This window comes from Monodon monoceros, unplaced genomic scaffold (genome assembly GCF_005190385.1).
Source record: "Monodon monoceros isolate NGI ecotype Baffin Bay Population unplaced genomic scaffold, NGI_Narwhal_1 Super_Scaffold_19, whole genome shotgun sequence".
In the NCBI taxonomy this organism is placed as follows: Eukaryota; Metazoa; Chordata; class Mammalia; order Artiodactyla; family Monodontidae; genus Monodon; species Monodon monoceros.
Genome location: NW_021703775.1, coordinates 57,001,143 through 57,023,893, shown reverse-complemented (window position 1 = coordinate 57,023,893; position 22,751 = coordinate 57,001,143). Strand labels below are relative to the sequence as shown.

The following is a 22,751-nucleotide window of genomic DNA, read 5'->3' as shown; positions in this document are numbered from 1 at the left end:
CAAGTCCTGTCTCTGGCTCTAGAAAAAAAATTTCTTCCAGTTTCTATATAACTCAAGGGACTACCATCTCTTTCTTGGATTACTGTAATAAATGTACCATATAAAATTAACTGACTCCTTGTCTCAATACCCTACACCCCAAGTCCATCCCCCCAGAGAATATACTACCTCTGTGTTAAAACCTTACAACAAGTATGCTCAATACATATAGGTCCTAATTAAGTCATAAAAGGTTTCTTTTTTGTCTAAATCTCCACAGTCTTAACCTGCTGAACTACACCCTTTCCCCTTAAACTCTAATATGAGATTATTAGCTATCTCCTGAACACTTCATGATTTTTTCATGCATCCATTTCCTTTGTCAGAAATTACAATTTTCTACATACATATACACACCACAGTAAATGCATACTAATCCTCTAACACCCAGTATTTGGGAATAACATCATTCAAAGAGCTCTCTCTGATTCCCTTTGACAAAATCAGATATTCTACCACATCTTTATCACTTTATATCGTACGTCAAAATGATTACTGCACCTAGCATTGCAATTATTTGCTCATGTCTATTTTTTCTATTCAATAGTAAGCTCCTTAAAAGGCAAGGACTGTTTTATCTATCTTAACATCTCCAGAAATCAATACAGCACTCTAGACATCCTAAGAAATAATGTAAACACACTTTGTAAGTGGTGATGATTCATAAATATATTATTACTATGAGTTAAATCATGTTCATCTAAACTACTACTCTGGATTTCAAAGGTTTAAAATATCTGATCTAAATAAAAGTGTTTTCAGTGCATGGATCTGACCTTCTGACAGCTCATCTTTTGAGGATCATTTGCTGTTAGTCAAAGCTGAGCATTATGAGTTCAGACTAGAAAGGAATGTTCCAATTTTCTTAATTTATTCTTAAAGGATATGCTGGGCGAAGGAATGCTTAGAAGAATCTGAAGTTAAGATCATTCTTTGCTTAAAAGAAGCAATCGTTTAGCTCTACTGAGAATAAAGAATAGGTCTATGGTGATTTAAATCTGTTGTTTTGTAAATATACACACAGAAATACACAGATAAAAATATATACCACACCAGGACTATTTACTTTAAATTCTAAACTTTCAGGGAAAAGTTTTCTCTATCCAGTTCTTGTTGTGCAGTATGTGTAATTAGGCACTCAATAAACACAGGCTTTTAATGATGCTGAAGAGCAAGTAAGGACGGCCCCATCAAGAGTATCAGGCTTCTGTCTTACAGGAGCTCAGTCTCAATATTCCTTTGGGAAGTGAGCATAGCTCACTATAACCCTGTTATAAAATACTCTTCTGAACTTAATTATTTGCTGGTCATCTATTCAGTAAATTCATAGGGTTAAGTCTGATTTCCTGGAGGAGAAATTTATTAATGGTCAAACCACGTTACTTCAGTTTACTCAATTTTTTTGTCCAAATTTGTTATAATAGGCTATAATGGCAACAAGATAGAAGGAAGAAGTCAATAAGAACAGTATATATTTTAGGGGGTTTGTATCAAGTTCAAACAAACAAGCTCATTGCCTTCTGAAAAATCATTCAGTAATGAGAAAGAAGCCAAGAAACCATGTTCCCTCTGAGACTAAATCTGCCATTTCCGGACTAAGTAATATGTACACCAAAAAGACTGCTGGCTAGGTACCTGCAGAGCCAGGTTTAAATCCCAGCACCAACAATGAGTAGCTGGATAACCTAAAGAAGTCATTTATCCAGCAGTCTCTCTTCTATCAGCAAAAAAAAAAAGTGGGCTAAGTGACAAGACCTCTTGGTCCCTTCTAGCTCTAACACCCCACAAAGCTAATCATTATCCCATAGTCCAAATTTGCCTGAGTCTAGACTTTAATTAGTGAAGAAGGGAAGAATTTCTATAGAAGAAAAGAGCTAAAGAAAGAGAGGATTAATCGCTGTTCCACATTATACTACCAATTGCTTTCGTATCACTTTCATCAACTACACATTACAGAATAAAATTATATATTTAAATCAGTTTTCCTATCTCAGATCATACAACTCCAAATGAACAAGCTTTATTAAAAAAAAAAAAAGAATGACTCTAATTTTGTCTGTTTCACTACGGTTTCTGGGCAGTTTTGCTCTCTGTATCCTTATACTTAGATTAAAATAAAAGTATCCTCTAAAAAAAATCCATTGAGTTACACACAAGACAGAAACTTGCACACTGTTCTGTATGTATACTATGCTTCAATTTAAAAGGTTTACTTTAAAAAAAAAGGATATTCAAAATACAGTCAGAATACATGGTTCCTGATATCTAAAAGTAAGTACAATTTTTGTTACGCATAACCTCAAATTGGCTCTCTTGTAGCATGTCTCATGGTTAAGGTTAAAGAGTGTGTCACTACAGAGTTGTGCTATTTTGCCCCAAGTCTCAACAAAAATGAATACAAACCCAAAAGGAATTCTGTATTCCGGTAACAAGATCAAACGTTTTGCTGCCTAACCTGTGCGGGAAGGCTCTTGCCTAAGTAACCCAGAAAGTCAAATGTCCAGTTTAGCTTAATGTTACTTTTTGAATTTTGAGGGGTGGGGTGGGTGGGTGTGAAGTACTGGAAGTTTATTTGGTCAGCTTTTTTGGCAAGGAAGTAGAAAGGCCAAGTCAAAAGTCATTGTGATCCATAAGCACAATACCACAGAAAGAACTCGGACCCTCCTCTGTCAATAACTTGAAATGAGACTGTGAACTAAATACTCAACGTGAAACTCTCAAACACCTTATTTGTAAAATGGAAATAATATTTACCATAGAGTAATATTCCTAAGAGCGTTGTTGAAAAGATCAAATTAGGCACTAACCTGATGGTATTTAAAAAACAGTTAACAGTAATAGTAATCATAGCAATAGTAGTAGCAATACAAGTTAACATTTATTGAGCATTTATTATGCTCTAACCATTGTTCTTAACACTTTACTTATATTTACCAATTACCCTTGTAGTTATCACATCATGTATCTATTATTATTATTATCCTTATTTTATAGATGAGGAAATGGAGGCACAGAGTGGTTAAGTAATTTGCCATAAGTCACAAAGTTAGTAAGTGATGGAGTCAGGAGTCAACCAACCCAACCAACCTGACTCCAGAACTCAAGCTCTAAACTACCAACTATACTACTGTCTCTGTGGCAAAAAGATCATGCTCATTTCACCACACCAAGGCTGCCATGTAAGTGGGTGGGGCTCTCCTGGAATAACAGGTTAGGCTTTGGATGGTCCCATATTTCTGGAAGACTCAGACCATGTTTGAGAAATTCTCAGTTCAATGTCCCTGGGGAAACACAAGAACTCTTAAAAAAAGATCTGTTTACTCTTGGGGAAAGAAAACTTTGTAATGCTTCTCCCAAATGAGTCTAAGTAGGATCATTTTGTTAGGACCAATAACAGTGAAACAAATTGTTTTGAAGTGACAATTTACATGTGTTGGCAGAAATCAGTTATTTGTATCATGAGCTTAAATGATTGTAAGAGACTTCTTTGAGCTGATGGAGTAACTGCCTGTGCTGGGTCTGTCCATAAGATAAAAACTGATGCAGAAACTGTTGTTAGGTTGTTGTCTGAACCACCCACCATTAAAACAGTTTTAAACTGGCTGTTAAAGAACCCATTCAAAATGTTTAACAGCCACTGACCTCGGGGTAGCACCTGTCCCTACGTGAACTAAAGTCCCATTAAACCCACCCTTTGACCTCGATGAAGGTGGGCAATCAAAGCTATCCAAGAGCGGTCAGAATCAAGAAGAGCTGGTCCGCCTGGCCTTTCACAAGCTGGAAGGAAGAGAGGGCAGAAGTGCCCCGTCTTTTCCATATGCTGTGCCTGCATCAGAAAAGAAGTGTTTTGTACTTGGCTCACAGACAGAATGGGAGCTGTAATAAGATACATCCTTATTCTTACCCTACAGTATACGGGAACCAAACAGAAGAGTTTTTTAAATACCTAAGAAAACATTCTCTAATCCTTCCCCTTTGGAAGGAATCTTGGAAACAACTAGGTCACAGTGCTCAACTCAACTGCATACAGAAGTGAATGGAAACGCAAGATCTGGCCTTGAGGTCATCCCCTATGGAATATGACCTGGGTTCGGAACCTGGCTTGGTCCTGCCAAACCAAAACAAGGGGCGGCAAATTCAGTCCTTCTAAGTTCACTTTAGGACCTGGGAAAATAAGTTAGTAAAATAATTATAATTCCTAGTCCTCTGGATAAAATGAAGGGAAGGGATGATGCAATACTTTGAGGCTAGAAGCACAAAAGAAAAAAAAAGGTTCTAAAGGTTCTAATAAAAACAACAGATATACTTTGTAAATTCACCCAAGACTAGAAGAAAGGGGCAACAGGATGGCGTATTTAGATCTCTGGTCTACCACAGGAAGACTAACCATAAAAGTCAGTTTTTACTTGCCAGCTTCCTCACTGAAACTACACCCAGAATTCCCAAGAGTATAACAGACAAATCACGGACTATGGTATGGGTTACAGAATTAACATAAAGAGGTCATAAATAAAAATTCCATTCATATGAAGATATCTTATTTTCAAAGCATGAAGAAAACTACAAAACTTGGTATTAGAGCTAACTTTATTTTGTTAAATGTATTAGGTGATGGAAATCATTACTGCTTTTCATAAGGGAAACAAACAATGTACCTGAGATAGCTTCCAAAATAAGCAACAATATTTGGGTGCTTACAGTCTTTCATCATAATAATTTCTTGCTGCACAACTGCAAAGTCTTCTCCTAGAATAAAAAATAAGCAAGTTGAATATTTAGTAGGTAAATTTCAAAATGTCGATTTCTTTCAAAACATAAAAAATATTATTGATATTATTTTTAATGACAATTTCAGTCCTATCTTGACAGAAAGAAAAGTACAATGATTAAAAAGTATGAACTCTGGTCCCAGACTATGTTGGATTCAAATCCCAACTCTGTCCTTTAAGCTGTGTGAACTTGGGCAAGTTACTTGACCTCTGTGCCAATTTCTTCCTCTGTGAAATAGGGATAAAACTAATAATAATCTATCTTATATGGCTATTGTAAGGGTTAAGTGGGCTAATGTATGTAAAATGCTTAGAACAGTATCTGACACACAGTAAGCACTAGATAAGCATTTGCTATTATTACAATTATGCCTTGGATATAATCATCATATAATTCACTAGAAATACATTATGTTTTCCCTTTCTTAGCAAATAGCATTCAATATAATTTTTTTTATTTATTTATTTTTGGCTGCGTTGGGTCTTCGTTGCTGCGCGTGGGCTTTCTCTAGTTGTGGCAAGCAGGGGCAACTCTTCGTTGCAGTGTGCGGGCTTCTCCTGCGGTGGCTTCTCTTGATGCGGAGCATAGGCTCTAGGCACGTGGGCTTCAGTAGTTGTGGCACGCAGGCTCAGTAGTTGTGGCTCGCGGGCTCTAGAGAGCAGGCTCAGTAGTTGTGGCACACGGGCTTAGTCGCTCCGTGAACCCGTGTCCCCTGCATTGGCAGGCGGATTCTTAACCACTGCGCCACTAGGGAAGTCCCAACATTTAATATAATTTTGCACAAGGAAGCAATTCTTTTTTAAGTTAGGGCAGGAACCCTTATACACTGAGACTATCAAATGTACCTCCACAGCTCTTTTGGTAGAGCTGAGAGGCCTTACTCTAGCAGTACTGGTTTACCAGAAGCCCCCCCCCCCCCCCCCCCCCCCCCCCCCCCCACAGGCTTATCCTGTATTCGAGTGCCTTGCTCCAGCTGTGCTGGGATGTAGAATGGGATTGTATTTAAGTCTGGTCAGACTATCAGCAAGTATCTCTCTCCTTCTACTCCCTCCCTGCCCAAATTCTTCAAAATAAGATCTGGCAATCCTGTAACAGTGTCACACATGTTCCTGGTTCCTGAATGAACATTTGTCATGGAGAGAGACAGAACTGCCATGAATGCAAATGTGGTAAACCAGAGACTAAGCAGAAAGAGAACACGTGGAAGTGCTTACATTGAAATCAAAGCAGCTTTGTATTACTAATTCAGTTTTTCAAGCATTATATACTATGAATAGCCTGATTAAATGTATATTAGTGGCAAAATCAAAAATAGGTTTCCCAAACTAAAGTTTAAATCGTAAATATGAGGTTGTTATGGCAAGCCCTTGACACTTCTGGCCTGGCATTTTCCTACTGTAAATGTAACTGAGGCTTGAAAGTAGCCTAACCATGAACCATCTGAACTCAATATCAAAACCAACCTTAACTGCCCCAGTGACAAGGGGAAGAAGTAGTAGAGGAGAGACAGTATGTCAGATTCGTAATTTCTGCAATGAAATGAGTACAAAATCAAAGTTCTCCAAAGGGAGAACAGAAAATCTTTATGCCTTCAAAATCTCAAAAGAAAATCACTGAACTAGGTAGGACCTTCTGGGTTTACTTCCCACCAGTAAGAATTTCTGATTCAGTATATTAAGAAAAATCCAAGATAAACACAATAAAGCCATAATGAGACGAACTCCAATTTTCAGGGATATACGAAATACTTTGAAAGTTCTAAATTTTGCTTTTCACCTGCCTTTCGATTATACTTTTCCCCAATTCAGTGACTGGGTTACATGAGATCAAAGTTGATACAGTCAGCCTGAACTCTAGGACTAGTTTAATAATTAGAGGACAGCAGCTCTCTTTCTAGGAGCATCCCTGAAGCTGTTAGTCGTCACACAACCTCCAAGGCAGCCAGCTTTAGAATAACGCTGATCTGCAGAAAACACTGAGAAGAAACATGAAAAGGGGGGAAGGAGGAAGGCACATGACCAGTGTAATTGAGCTACTACAGGAAGCCTCATCTGCCTGGTAATTTTCAGATATACCTGTTCATGACCAATAAACTCCTTGCACTGTTTAAGCCACCTTGAGCTGTGGTTTCTATTATACCTGTAAGCATCACTGCATCAATGTCTTCATGTCTATGTCCTCACTGGAATGTTACATCATCTAGGACAGAAATGATACCTTCATCATTTCTGTATCCCTAGCACCTAATATGCAATCAATGAAGCTGTTACCTGAATGAATCATAATAATAGCATAATCATAGCACATAATTCTACTACATGATGACTCTAAATCAGGAGCATCTGCTTTTGGTTTAATTTCATCCAGTTATTAGCATGTTTTATACAATTGTTTGTTTGCTACTCCTGTGGTTTCACTAAAATCTATGAATGGCTTTTTAAGCCTTCAACCACGTCTTTCCCAGGAAATGTTGTTGATCCAAAGTGCATCCTTTTTGTCCTATTAAGTCACCCCCATGTGATTATGACAATGGCCAAATTAAATTCAGTATTTCTGTGGGGAAAAAATCCAAAGAAAAATTCCACAATTTGATTTTTAAAGGTAACTGAAAAAAGGTAGATTTGGGTAGGAAAAAAGAAAGCAGTTTAATACATTAATTAATCCAAAGGAGCCTAACAGAGTTAAAGGACTTCCTTCAAAGTTCAAGAGAAATACATTCTAAAGGATAAATTAATAGCCCCCCCAATGGGATGGTTAGACAAGATAATTTTGAAAAATTCTTTCCAATTCTGAGAGATTATGAATTTTCGGTAAAATTTTTGACATTAAAATGAAGAATACATCTTCCAAAGGATGGCAAAAATAAAAACAAAACTTAATTGAGAAAAATAAGCAAGCCTACAAGTAGAGCAGATCATGAATAAATCAAGTAGACAGGCAGAAATATACAGACTTACACATGAAAAGTTCTCAGAATAAACATGACACAATACTGAGTGTTCAATAAATGTTAACTATCTGTAGTAGGCTGAATAATGGCCCCAAAGATGGCCAGGTCCTAACCTCTGAAACCTGTGAATGTTACCATACATGGCAAAAAGGGGCGTGCAAGTATGATTAAGTTAAGGATCTTGTGATGGGGAGATTATCGTGAATTATCTGGGTGGGCCCTTAATGTAATCACAAGTGTCCTTATAAGAAGAGGCAGAGGGAGACTTGACTATAAGAAGGCAAGGAGCAAGATGCTATGTTGCTGGCCTTGAGGATGGAGGAAGAGGTCAAGAATGAACGAATGCAAGGAATGCAGCTCTAGAAGCTAGAAAAGGCAAGGAAATGGATTCTCCCTTAGAGTATTCAGAGGAAGGCAGCCCTGCTAAGACTTTGATCTTGACCCAGTGAAACACACTTTGGACTTCTAAATTCCAGAACTTTAAGAGAATAAATTTGTGCTGTTTCAAGTCACCAAGTTTGTAGAACTTGTTAACACAGCCACAGGAAACTAATACATGATTACTATCAACATTATCACTTTGGCAGAGCTGGCTAGCCATTCACAAATAATCTGTGCTCTCCCTTCCATAGTGTGGAAGTTACTGGTGGGAGGCAATTATCCCATCAAAAGACATTTCCCAGTCAACATGATGTGCCAAAGAGAACAGTTCTTGCCAATGGAAAGCGAGCAAAAATAATGTGTCATTTTCCTACTCTTTCTTTTCCCATTAGCAGGCTACATGACACTGTGAGGTCCCAGAAAATGCAAGTCTGGGTCCCTGAGTCACCCAAAGAAAGAAAGTCATCCAACAACTTGAACATCTGCTCTAAACTATTGCATAAACTTGAAATAAAATATTATGATCTAGCTTAGTTATTACAGTAGTTAGCATTATCCTAAACTGATATAATTACCATCCATTTACGAAAAAGGTTGTCCAAACCGTAGGAGGGGCTTCACAAATGCTTTAGTGGGTTAACAAACACGAGACTCTGTCCCTCTAATAGAGCACAGATATAATGAACAAGATCATAGGCATTTCTATTTGCTTTTATTTTTTATACAATTTACTTTATTTTTTAATACAATGTTTTCCTGTAAAAAGCTATATTTAGTCAAATATGTGAGAGCAAAAGGACACTTGAATGTTATGGGGGTGGGTCTCTCCCTGAAAACTACAATAAAACATAGACTTCCTTGCCTTGTTTGTTTATTTATTTATTAATTATTAGTTTTGGCTGCATTGGGTCTTCATTGCTGCACGCAGGCTTTCTCTAGTTGCGGCAAGCAGGGGCTACTCTTCGTTGCGGTGCACGGGCTTCTCATTGGGGTGGCTTCTTTTGTTGTGGAGCACAGGCTCTAGGCGTGTGGGCTTCAGCACTTGTGGCTCGCAGGCTCAGTAGTTGTGGCTCATGGGCTCTAGAACACAGGCTCAGTAGTTGTGACGCATGGGCTTAGTTGCTCCGTGGCATGTGGGATCTTCCTGGACCGGGGCTCAAACCCATGTCCCCTGCATTGGCAGGTGGATTCTTAACCGCTGCGCGACTGGGGAGGCCCTCTTGCCTTTTTAGATACAAACTGACAATCACGGTATTTCCAACATTTCATACAATTATTTACTTTTTCTTTGACAAAATAATACATAATCTTAGATCAAACTGATAACCAACTAACTGCCTTTTTGGTATGCCTAATTATTTTCACTGGCGTCAACTGTATTAAGTTTATAAGACCTACTCTTCTTATCATTAACATAAGCACGTTGACTTAATAAACTATCCACTCAAATTTTTAAAAAATAAGCAAAAAATTCAATAAAGCAAATAATTACACAAACACTGTTGTTAGATAAATACGGTAAAGCTGTTGAAACAGAACTACTGGCTGGGAGGTAGCGTTACCATTTTGTGCTTTTCAACAGTTTATGTATCTAAGTCCGAGTAATTGTAATGAAGGCAACTGATGTGTATCTGCACACTGAGTGGAAGTAGAGGTTATATGAAAAACAAACAGGGGAAATGTAGGGATTATCTGTATTGGGAGGTGAAACAACAGACAAGTCTTTAGGAAACCAACTCTTGGTCTATTTGTAAACTGTGTATTTTCTGTTTCTGTAGTTCTTTCCCCTATGAAGGAAACAAGTTTACATGTCACCGTCAATTACCTTTTGTTTGTTGTTTCTTATTTCAATTCTTTGTTTTTTTTATGTCCCTTTAGTCATCTTTATATCACTCTTCTAAATGTTTAACATGTTCATGACTCTCAGAAGCTGCCATGGTTTTCCAGAAGTGTCTTGACAAGTGTCATGATAATGAAATAATTCTTTGCAGTATCAAAAGTTAATTTACATGGTAACTAACAATAGAGCAGATTAGAATTTAAAATACTTTTAATTATAATTTTTAAAGAGTGTAAAGGAAGCTAACTTGTTATAGATCTGATTTACCTTTTAGCATGTAAGTATGTAAAGAAATATGTGTGTGAGTGTATATTTGTGTATATATATTATTTGTGAAAATATCTAATGCTTTCATTTGGGTAAAGATGAATAGTTATTCTTAGGACATTCCCTGTTGAGAAGACATTCAACAACCACCATACACTGAGCAGCTAATATGATATAAAAGAGAACGTACTGGAGACCATGAGTAGAGTTCCAGAAATGAACAAGACTTTCCTTGACTTTAAGAAACTTACAGGAGACATAAAATGTGCACAGTCATAACTATAACAGCTTAAAGTCAAACCTTAAATAACTCCCTTCTTTCTTTTTCTTTTTTTAAAATTTATTCAACAGATCGTTATTGAACAATTATGTGCCAGCAGTGGGACTGCGTCAGTAAAAAATAATACAAACAAAAATCCCTGACTTTGCAGAGCTTATATTCTAATGTAAGTAGACAGGCAATAGACAAAATAAATCAGTAAAATTGTATAGCACATTAGAAGGTGTTGAGTACTAAGGTGAAAAATGAAGCACAGGAGGGAATAGGGATTTAGTAGGAATGGCTAAAGAGAGCAGGTGAGGAAGATGAGATTTGACTGAAGATACAAATGAGGGAAGGGAGCCACTGAAAAGGCTCAAGCTGCTCAGTTTTTTCTAGGAACAGTGAGCAGGCTGCTGTGACTGCAGCGGAGTGAGCTGGGAGACAGTGTAGAAGGTGAGGATGAAGAGGGGGCACATCATATATGAGCACTTTGGCTTTTACCCTGAGACAGGAATCTGTTGAAATGTTCTCAGCAAAGACCTGACATGCTAATCTGATTTAAAAGTATCACTCTGACTGCTGGGTAGAGCAACGGTGGAAGCAGGGAAATCATTTAGAAGATTATTTTGGCCCCACTGCTCAGCTTGCAGGATCTTAGTTCCTCAACCAGGGATCGAACCCGTGCCCCCTGCAGTGGAAGCGCAGAGTCCCAACCACTGGACCACCAAGGAAGTCCCTAGAAGATTATGTATTAACCCCTGGAGATGTGCAGTGGCTTGCACCAGGGTGGGAGCAATGATGATGACAAAATGTGATCAGCAACTGGATCCATTTTGAAGACAGAGCTAACCGGTTCAGTCTGGTTGGGGGTGGAGTATGGGAAAATGAGATGAGTTAAATATGACTTTCAAATTTATGGTCTGAGCAACTGGAAAGATGGAGTTGTCATTCACTGAAATGGATAACTCCCTCATTTCTATAACATTAAATCTATACTTTGCTGCTGGACTCACCATGTCTAGCACAGTGTCATGTTTAAGGACATATATTTTGGAATCAGGATATTTAACTATGGGGACTTCCCTGGCAGTCCAGTGGTTAGGACTCCAAGCTTCCACTACAGGGGGCCCTGGTTAGATCCTTGGTCGGTGAACTAAGATGCCTCATGCTGCGTGGTGCGGCCAAAAAATAAATATATTGAACTATGAAACTTGGTTTCACAACTTTCTGGTTGTATGATCTTGGGCAAATTCATTCATATTCATATTCTCTCTCTCTGAGTTCAGGTTCCTCATTATGAAACGGAGATAACAGTGTCTCCCTCTTAAGGTTATTGTAAGGATTAAATGAAAGAATACTTGTTAAGTACGTAGAACAAGGCCTCAAACATAATGTTTAATAACTATTACCTCTATTATTATCACCCAGTATGATTTGTTATTTGTACTCCTACATCGTTTCTCCTACTCTTCTCCCTCTTACTCTGCTTCAGCCATACTGGCCTCCTTGCCCTTCCTTGAATATCATACACAGCTCCTGACTCAGAACCTTTGCACATTCTATTCAGCTACCTGCAGTGTTCTCTTCCTCCCAGCTGCCTTGCTTTCTCACTTCCTCCAGGGCTCTACTCAACTGTTGCCTTTAAGATGAGACCGTCTCTGATATCCCTACATAAAATTGAAACCCACAACAACTCCACAACACCCATACTCTGCTTTATTTTTCTCCACAGCACTTATCACATCTAATATACTATATGTTTGTTTATTCACTCTGTCTCCCAACACATAATAGGGGCACTTAATCTGAAAGAGTTAATGAATTATTCCAGAAGTATGAAGCAATTGAAACCCACAAGTGAAAAAAATAAGGTGGTATGAACAGTAGAAATACAAAATTCTCACTATTTGCAATATATATGATTGTGATCCTAGAAAGCAAGCAAACAAAAATCAACTGAAAAAAACGACCAGAAACAATTTTAAAAAAAATCCTCAAGTTAACAAATGAGAATACATACATCAAATTAAATTATGTATCTAAGGAGAAGCTTTAAAATGTGTAGGCCACATTTTAATAAAATACTTTATTTATAAGTATTTTGGGAGTTAAAAGACCTGAAAAAAAAAAAGGAAAGACACTTCACTTGTGAACAGAAGAATTTACTATGGTAAAGATGGCAATTGTCTCATGAATTAATGTAATTCCAATCAAAATACCAACTGAATCATTTTTGAACATAAAAAAATATAATTAAATTCATCTGGGAAAAATAAACATGAGGGAACAGTTTTGTAATAGGTATTATTTTAAAATAAGTAGCTCTTATTTAAGAATTGATATACCCAGAAGAATTCTCATCTTTTTGATTCTTTGTCTATCGTGGATCATGTTAAATGTCCTGTGGCCAGAGAGACAAGGAAAAGAAACAAAAATCATCCAAGTCGGAAAGGAAGAAGTAAAATTATCTCTTGCTTGCAGATGATATGACCTTACATGTAGAAAATCCTAATAATTCCACAAGAAAACTGTTAGAATAAATGAATTCAGCAAAGTTGCAGGATACAAAATCAACATATAAAAATCAGTTGTGTTTATATACACAAGCAATGAATAATCAGAAAAGGAAATTAAGAAAACCTCAATTACAATCTCATAAGAGAAGAATAAAATACTTAGGAAAGACCTGTACACTTAAAATTACAAAATCCTGATGAAATAAATTACAAATAAATAAATGGAAAGATACCCCATATTCATGGATTAGAAGACTTAATATTGTTAAAGTGTCCATACTACCCAAAGTGATCTACAGATTCAATGTAATCCCTCTAAAAATCTCAATGGTATTTTTTACAGAAATAGGAAAACAACCCTAAAAGTCACATGGAACCACCACAAAGGTTCCTGAATATCCAAAACAATCTTGAGAAAGAAGAACAAAACTGGAGGCCTCACACTTCTTGATTTCAAAGCATATTACAAAGTTACAGTAATCAAAACCTTATGGTACTGGCATAAAGACAGACATATAGACCAATGGAACAGAATGGAGAGCCCAGAAATAAGCCCACACACATATGGTTAATGGATTTTCAACAAAGGTGCCAAGACTACAGAATGGGGAAAGAATAGTCTCTTCCACAACTGGTGATGGGAACAATGGATATCCACATGCAGAAAAGTGAAGCTGGACCCACCTCTTACACCATACACAAACATCAACTCAAAATGGATTAAAGACTTAAACACAAGACCAGAAACAATAAAACTCCTAAAAGAAAACATAGGGGGGGAACATCTCTAACACTTAGCAGTAATTTCTTGGATATGATATGAAAAGAACAAGGAACAAAAGCAAAAATAGACAAGTGGGATTACATTAATCTAGAAAGCTGCTGCAGAGCAAAAAGACAACCTAAAAAATAAGAGAAAATATTTGCAAACTATGTATCTGATAAGAGGTTAATATCCAAACAATATAAGTAACTTCTACAACTCAATAGCAAAAAAAAAAAAAAAACCCCAAAACAAACAAAACACCACCAAAAAACCAAACCCTGATTAAAAAATCAAAGGGCTTGAATAGACAATTCTCCAAAGAAGACATTACAAATGGCCCACAGGTATATGAAAAGTTGTTCAACAACACTAATCAGAAGGGAAATGCAAAGCAAAGCCACAATGAGGTATCAACTCACACCTCTTAGGATGGCCACTATAAAAAAATATAGAAAATAACAAGGGTTGAGAAGGATGTGAAGAAATTGGACCACTTGTATACTCTTGGTGGAAATGTAAAATGATGCAGCTGCAATGGAAAACAGAATGGAGGCTGCTCAAAAAATTAAAAATAGAACCATCATATAATCCAGCAATACCACTTCTGAGTATTTAACCAAAAGAATTAAAATCAGGATTTCAAAGATATATTTGCACTCCTATGTTCACTGCAGCATTATTCACAATGGCCAAGGGGTCCACTGATGCATGAATGGACAAAGAAAATGTGGTGTTTGTACTTATATATATAATGGAACATTATTCAACCATAAAAAAGAAGGAAATCTTGGCATATGTAACAACATGGATGAACCTTGAGGATATTATGCTGAGTGAAATAAGCCAGTCACAGAAGGATAAGTACTATATGATTCCACTTATGAGGTATCTAAAGTAGTCAATCTCATGGAAACAGAAAGTAGAACGGTGGTTTCTAGGAGGTGGGCAGGGGGTGCGGGGGGTAGTGGGTGCAGCGTGAATGAGGAGCTGCTATTCAGTAGGGCTAGAATTTCAATCATGTTGGAGATCTTCTGTACAACATTAAGCTTATTGTTAACAATACTGCACTTTACACTTAAACATTTATTAAGAGGGTAGATCTAATGTTATGTTTTTCAACACACATGCACACACACACACACACATATACACACTGTCCTATGGCCAGAGGAAAAAATTTAAATTTAAACTATGGGGAACAAATAAGGTTTCTCATGCCCATGTTATGGGTACTCACTCACAAATCTTCCTCTATTTTAAACACAGAGAAACGGGAATATCCATTTATGCTATATGTAAAAGTATTTTAACTATAAGATGAGCTTTAATTTACCTTTTAATATGATACGTGGTACCATTCGAAATACATAATTTATAAACTCCATTTCATACTACAGAAACAATAAATGGAAATAATATTTTTCAGTAAAACCACAGCTCACTACCCAGAGCTGATTCCCTTAAACAAGCTGTCAATTATTATCTCAAGCTACAAGAATAGCAGGAAATCCAATTACTATCTTAAACTAGGTACCATGAAATCCAATGGCTGATTTTAAAAAGATAAAATTGGGACTTCCGTGGTGGCGCAGTGGATAAGACTCCATTCTCCCAACGCAGGGTGCCCGGGTCGATCCCTGGTCAGGGAACTAGATCCCACAGGCATGCCGCAACTAAGAGTTCACATGCTACAACTAAGGAGCCGGTGAGCTGCAACTAAAACCCAGCACAAATAAATAAATTAATTAATTAAAAAAAATAAAAAGATAAAATTGGCTTTAAGTAATTACAACATATAGTTATAAAATATTTTTTGTAAAACCACAGAACCAGCACCTCATTTTTAGTTTTTGGAGAAATATTCAAACTATAATTAATACCACACAGAAATATAAAGGAAGTGTTTAATAATCCTACTGACTTCTTGATATTTCAACATATGGAAAAATTAATTATAATAGCAATATTTGTATTTTTAAGGATTGAGAATGAAGAAAGTGACTCTTCAAATATTTCACCTGATGAAAATAACTGATAAAGAGAAAAACCACATAATGCTGCAGGATAAAAAATTAATGCACAGAAATCTCTTGCATTCCTATACACTAATGATGAAAAATCTGAAAGAGAAGTTAAGGAAACACTCCCATTTACCACTGCAACAAAAAGAATAAAATACCTAGGAATAAACCTACCTAGGGAGACAAAAGACCTGTATGCAGAAAACTGTAAGACACTGATGAAAGAAATTAAAGATGATACCAACAGATGGAGAGATATACCATGTCCTTGGATTAGAAGAATCAATACTGTGAAAATGACTATACTACGCAAGGCAATCTACAGATTCAATGCAATCCCTATCAAATTACCAATGGCATTTTTTACGGAACTAGAACAAAAAATCTTAAAGTTTGTACGGAGACACAAAAGACACCGAATAGCCAAAGCAGTCTTGAGGGAAAAAAATGGAGCAGGAGGAATCAGACTCCCTGACTTTAGACTGTACTACAAAGCTACAGTAATCAAGACAGTATGGTACTGGCACAAAAACAGAAACATAGATCAGTGGAACAAGACAGAAAGCCCAGAGATAAACCCATGAACCTATGGTCAACTAATCTATGACAAAGGAGGCAAGGATATACAATGGAGAAAAGGCAGTCTGTTCAATAAGTGGTGCTGGGAAAACTGGACAGCTACATGTAAAAGAGTGAAATTAGAACACTCCCTAACACCATACACAAAAATAAACTCAAAATGGATTAAAGACCTAAATGTAAGACCGTACACTATAAAACTCTTAGAGGAAAGCATAGGAAGAACACTGTTTGACATGAATAACAGCAAGATCTTTTTTGACCCACCTCCTAGAGTAATGGAAATAAAAACAAAAATAAACAAATGGAACCTAATGAAACTTAAAAGCTTTTCCACAGCAAAGGAAACTATAAACAAGATGAAAAGACAACTCTCAGAATGGGAGAAAATATTTGCAAACAAACTAAGGGACAAAGGATTAATCTCCAAAATATATAAACAGCTTATGTAGCTCAATATCCAAAAACCAAACAACCCAATCAAAAATTGGGCAGAAGACCTAAATAGACATTTCTCCAAAGAAGACATACAGATGGCCAAGAAGCACATGAAAAGCTGCTCAACATCACTACTTATTAGAGAAATGCAAATCAAAACTACAGTGAGGTATCACCTCACATCGGTTTGAATGGGCATCATCAGAAAATCTACAAACAACAAATGCTGGATAGGGTGTGGAGAAAAGGAACCTTCTTGCACTGCTGGTTGGAATGTAAATTGATACAGCCACTATAACAACAGTATGGATGTTCCTTAAAAAACTAAAAATAGAATTACCATATGACCCAGAAATCTCACTACTGGGCAAATACCCAGAGAAGACTATAATTCAAAAAGACACATGCACTCCAATATTCATTGCAGCACTATTTACAATAGCCAGGTCATGGAAGCAACCTAAATGCCCATCAACAGACAAATGGATAAAGAAGTTGTGGTACATATATGCAATGGAATATTACTCAGCCATAAAAAGGAACAAAATTGGGTCATTTGTAGAGACATGGATGGATCTAGAGACTGTCATACAGAGTGAAGTAAGTCAGAAAGAGAAAAACAAATATCATATATTAATGCATCTATGTGGAATCTAGAAAAATGGTACAGATGAACCGGTTTGCGAGGCAGAAATAGAGACACGGTTGTAGAAAACAAACATATGGACAGCAAGGGGGGAAAGCGGTGGGGGGGGATGAATTGGGAGATTGGGATTGACATGTATACACTGATGTGTATAAAATAGATAACTAATAAGAACCACCAGCTGTATAAAAATAAAATAAAGTTCAAAAAAAAAAGATTTGGGAAAGAGTAAAGTATAAGTGAAATTTACATGAAGCAGTGTTTAGATAGGCTTAGAGCAAAGCAGAGCTGTGTGTAAAGGGACTAGACTGCAAAGTGAACCAAGGTCCTCTTTCCTTAGGAACTACGAAGTTAAGATAGATGTGGATGCTGTGTCCAGAAACCCCTTATCTGAAGCTGTGTGTCTTGGTTGTAAATCAAGACTGCTACTCTATGTCAAAAACACTTAGATTCTCCAGGCAAATTCTCAGGCAAGAATGGGATGTTTCACTCTTGCTGCTATAATTATACACAAGTGAAGTTTCTGATAGTCTGATTTTCCACAGCAAAGTTTGTCAGTGAGTAGGCAAGCCATAGTCACTCAAAGACAGGGTTTGTTATGACACTTTACAGCTCTATCATTCTTGTGAGAAATACCGTTTCCTGTTAAGTTTGAGGTTTTATCTGTGTCTGCTATTCCAGCCTGATAAACGGTCAGATTCTTAATTTCTTGTTATTTGAGTTTCCTGTCTCCACTTTATGTCAGAGTGTAAAGAACAGCTTGCTAATTAAACTGATTTACATTATGCTCTTCAGAAAAGAGGTTACTTGCTGACTTATCTTTTGGTTTGTTTATTATGCAGCAATTTCTCCACAAAAGATATCCAATTTGGGTAGATACACTGGTTTTGAAGAAACATATCTTACCTCAGTGAAGTTCATGTACTCATTTAATGTTTTAGCTTATTTCAATTAGCATAATGCCCTCAAAGTCCATGCATACTGTTGCAAATGGCAGGATTTCCTTCTTTCTCTTGGCTGAATAATATTCCATTGTATATATAAATACGTATCTTCTTTATCCATTGATCCACAGACACTTAGGTTGTTTATTTATCTTGGCTATTGTGAACAATGAGCATAGGAGTACAGATATCTCTTTGATATCCTTTCATATGCTTTGGATATATACCCAGAAGTGGGATTGCTGGATCACCTGGCAGCTCTGTTTTTAATTTCTAAGGAATCTTTATAGTGTTTTCCACAGTGGCTGCACCAATTTACATTCCCACCAACAGTGCACAAGGGTTTCCTGTTCTCCACATCCTCACCAACACTTATCTCTTGCCTTTTTTATGATAAAAAACTAAAAATCTTCTGTACAGCAAAGGGGACCATCAAGAAAATGAAACCCACAGAATGAGAGAAAATATCTAAAAATCATACATCTGATAAGAGGTTAATATCCAAAAAATATATAAAAAAAACTCACAGAAGTTAATGGCAAAAAACCCCAAACAATCTGATTTAAAAATGGGCAGAGGAACTAAATAGACATTTTTCTGAGGAAGACACACAAATGGCCAAAAGGTATATGAAAAGGTGCTCAACATCGTTAGTCACCAGGGTAACAGAAATCAAACCACAATGAGATTATCACCTCACACCTGTCAGAATGGCTATCATAAAAAATATGAGATAACAAGTGTAGGTTAGTATTTTATCGTTAAGATCTCTGGGACTACAATGTAATTCATAAAACATCAAGAAAACGTAAGCCTTGTTAGAAGCAATAGTCTTAAATGGAAACTGCTTGCTTCTATAGTGGTATATTATGGGAGTGCAATAAATATTAAATTTATATTAACAGCATTTTAAGTAAAATGCCAGAAGTCAATGGTTTGCATTACACATTGGGAATCAAGAAGGCTTTCTGCAGGCGGATGAGATCATCAAGTGACATATCTGGGTACTGTTTTTCTCTTTTCTATCTCTCATTAAGCAACTGTTTAGCATTTCTCAGGTTTGTTTTTTTACCCACTTTATGAGGAAGGCTGAAGATAAATTTATGAATATATGCTTGTTATCCTCTGAGACTTTGGGGAAAAGGTAACATGGATGGATAATTCATGTAACAGGGCAGGAAATGCACTAATGAGCAGTTTTTAAAATAGAGACACGGGTTCGAGCCCTGGGCGGGGAGGCTCCCACATGCAGTGGAGCAACTAGGCCCGTGCGCTACAACTGCTGAGCCTGAGCTCTGGAGCCCGCAAGCCACAACTGCTGAGCCCACATGCCACAACTACTGAGCCTGTGTGCGTTGAGCCCGTGCTCCACAGCAGGAGAGGCCACCGCAATGAGAGGCCCGCGCATCGCGGCAGGGAGTGGCCCCCGCCTGCCGCAACTAGAGAAAGCCTGCATGCAGCAACGAAGACCCAATGCAGCCAAAAATAAATAAATAAATATAAATAAAAATAAAATAAAATAAAATAAAATAAAATAGAGACAAGTGTACCTACCGTGGGGTAGTACCTTGTCTAATTCTTTTAATACTAATTTCCCCATAACTCTAATTTCTAGAGAAAAGATCTTTTAATAGGTGAAAATTAATTACATATTGTTTTTAGGTGATGTTCTAGCAACAGCTTTTGAATAGTAGCATAGCTATGTCAATGGACATAATAAAAATGGTTGATTTCTAACTTCAATTAGGTATGTAACACTGCACAACAGTCCCACCACTGTTAACTAGTCAGTTTCTTCTATTTCCTACAACGGCTCTTAAAACAACAATAAAAAGTCATGTCCATTATTCCTCAGATATCATACCTACCCACCTCAACTTCACTCACAGCTACGGACCTAGCTTCCTACATCTGAGAAAATGGAGACCCTGATGTAAAGATCTTCTTTTGCTACCTTCTCCTCAATCTTAAAACTGATCTTTTTTTGTGCCCACTATTGGCCCTTTACAAAGTTGTGATCCCAAAAGAGGTACTTACTTTCTTTTCAAAAGAGGTACCTCCTGATCCTATCTCCTTCCAAGCCCTCTCAGAACCTTGCTCCATCATTTATATTGTCTTTGATACCTTTATTCTCTCTATCACCACTCACATTTTCCTCTCAGCCTACAAACATGCTCAAACTTACCTCAAAGTGAAAACCTGGACTTCCCTGGTAGCGTAGTGGTTAAGAATCCGCCTGCCAATGCAGGGGACACAGGTTCGAGCCCTGGTCTGGGAAGGTCCCACATACTGTGGAGCAAGTAAGCCCCCGTGCCACGACTACTTAGCCTGCACTCTAGAGCCCGCGAGCCACAACTACTGAAGGCCGCGGACTCTCGGGCCCGCGTGCCGCAACTACTGAGCCCAAGTGCTTCAACTACTGAAGTCCGCACGCCTACAGCCCCTCCTCCACAACGAGAAGCCATTGAAATGAGAAGCCTGCGCACTGCAACGAAGAGTAGCCCCCGCTCCCTGCAACTAGAGAAAGCCCACGCTTAGCAATGAAGACCCAATGCAGCCAAAAATAAAATAAATTAATTAATTTTTTAAAGTGAAAAACCTTCCCTTAACCTTGCTCCTCCTATATTAAACCAGTCTCCACTTTCACAGTCAAATTTCTTCAAAAAACTGTCTGCGCTTTGCTTCCTTTTCATGACTTCCATTCATTCCTCAGCCCATTACAATCTATTTTTCACTCCACAACTCTGCTGAAATTACTCTTGCAAAGGTCCATGTCATTCTAAGAGCCAAATCAAAGGTCTCTTATCAATTCTCATTCTACCTGACGTACCAGCAACATTTGGTACTAGTGACCCCCTCTTTCTTTTTGAAATTCTCCAACTGCAACTACTACCAAACACCAATGATTTCCAAATCCACCCCTTCAGCCAAGACCTCTCTCCAGAGCTCCAGACCTGTAGATCAAATTAACAACTGTACACAACTACACAATCTCTAAATATCTCGTAATCAAGATGTCTCAGATGAATGGAAATATATTCTTTCTCTTCAGTCTACTTCCTAAACACATCTCAATTCTAGCCCTATTATAACTATCCTGGTTCAAATCCTCATAATAATACCCCAATTGCCTCCTGCGGTAGACTACGATTTGTGCCTCCAATGGCCATTCTTTCCTTCTTCCTGGACATGTAGCTGCCTAGCTAAAGACCACATTTCCCAGCCTCTCTTGCATTTGTGTGGCCATGGAAGTTAAGTTCTAGCACAAAAATGAGTATGTGACTGGTATGTGACTTCCAACCTCACTTCCTTAAAAGAAAAGCGACTTGCCTTAAAATACCTGTCTCTCTTCCAGCAAGCTAAAGATGGACATACCAGTGACCTAACCTCACATAAGCAGATGAATGAGTGCTCTACTGGGTGATGGCATAAAATGGAAGGAACATGTATCCCTGAATGACCTCATGGAACAGAACTGAACTACCAACTTGGACTCACCTCAGAACTGTTACGTGAGAGAGAAATAAATGTCTATCTTGTTTAGGTCACTTTATTTTTGGGTTTCTTTGTTATAGCAGTTAACCTGAACTCTAATACCCTTCTTTAAAAAAAATTTATTTTTACTGAAGTAGAGTTGATTTACAGTGCTGTGCCAATCTCTGCTGTACAGCAAAGTGACTCAGTTATACACACATACACATTCTTTTCCTAATACCCTTCTCAATATACCTCTTCACTGGTCTCCCTGTTTCCAGTACTGACACATTTCAGTACATTCGCCACATTACTGCCTGTTATCTTTTAAAACACAGACTAAGTATTAGTCTTCTCTCTAATAACCTTCAGCGACCCACAGCTCTAGACATTCTGGCATGAAATAGAAGGTATCATGGTACACAATCTGGCCCTAAGTATCTTTCTGGCTTACATCCTTTATGACCCACTGCCATCCTGGACCATGCCCCCCATTTTCCCACAAGATACTTTAGCGCCAGCATCATCAGACTTCAACTTTCTCCAGTGTAACAGAAAAACAAAACTCTGTAAAGTGAAAGACAGAGGAGGTAAATTGACTCTGATGGGGCAACCAAAAAGAGGTGTGAACAGACAGTGTATACTTTACACACACTGTCATTAAAATGATAAACTTCAGGGTCTGTTCTTTGTGGGAGGTGTTTAAAGATGCACTGACTATCCAGTGGCCTAAATGTCAACAGCACCAACATCAGCAAGAAAAACAAGAGGCTGTTTAAATTAAATTCAAAACATTTTATCACCTCCAAAGGTGACCCCATACCCACTAAGCAGTCACTTCCCATCCCCCTCTCCCCA

General features: G+C 37.6%; 1 protein-coding gene across 2 annotated transcripts in view; it reads right to left on the bottom strand.

The window, feature by feature from the left end:
* MAP4K3 (mitogen-activated protein kinase kinase kinase kinase 3) overlaps positions 1-22,751 on the bottom strand; it is a 185,496-nt gene that overhangs the window by 91,920 nt on the left and 70,825 nt on the right. For both annotated transcript variants that reach the window (XM_029231412.1, XM_029231413.1), the window contains exon 3: positions 4,695-4,785. In XM_029231412.1, coding sequence (XP_029087245.1) covers positions 4,695-4,785 — 91 coding nt within the window. The remainder of the gene's footprint in view (positions 1-4,694; positions 4,786-22,751) is intronic.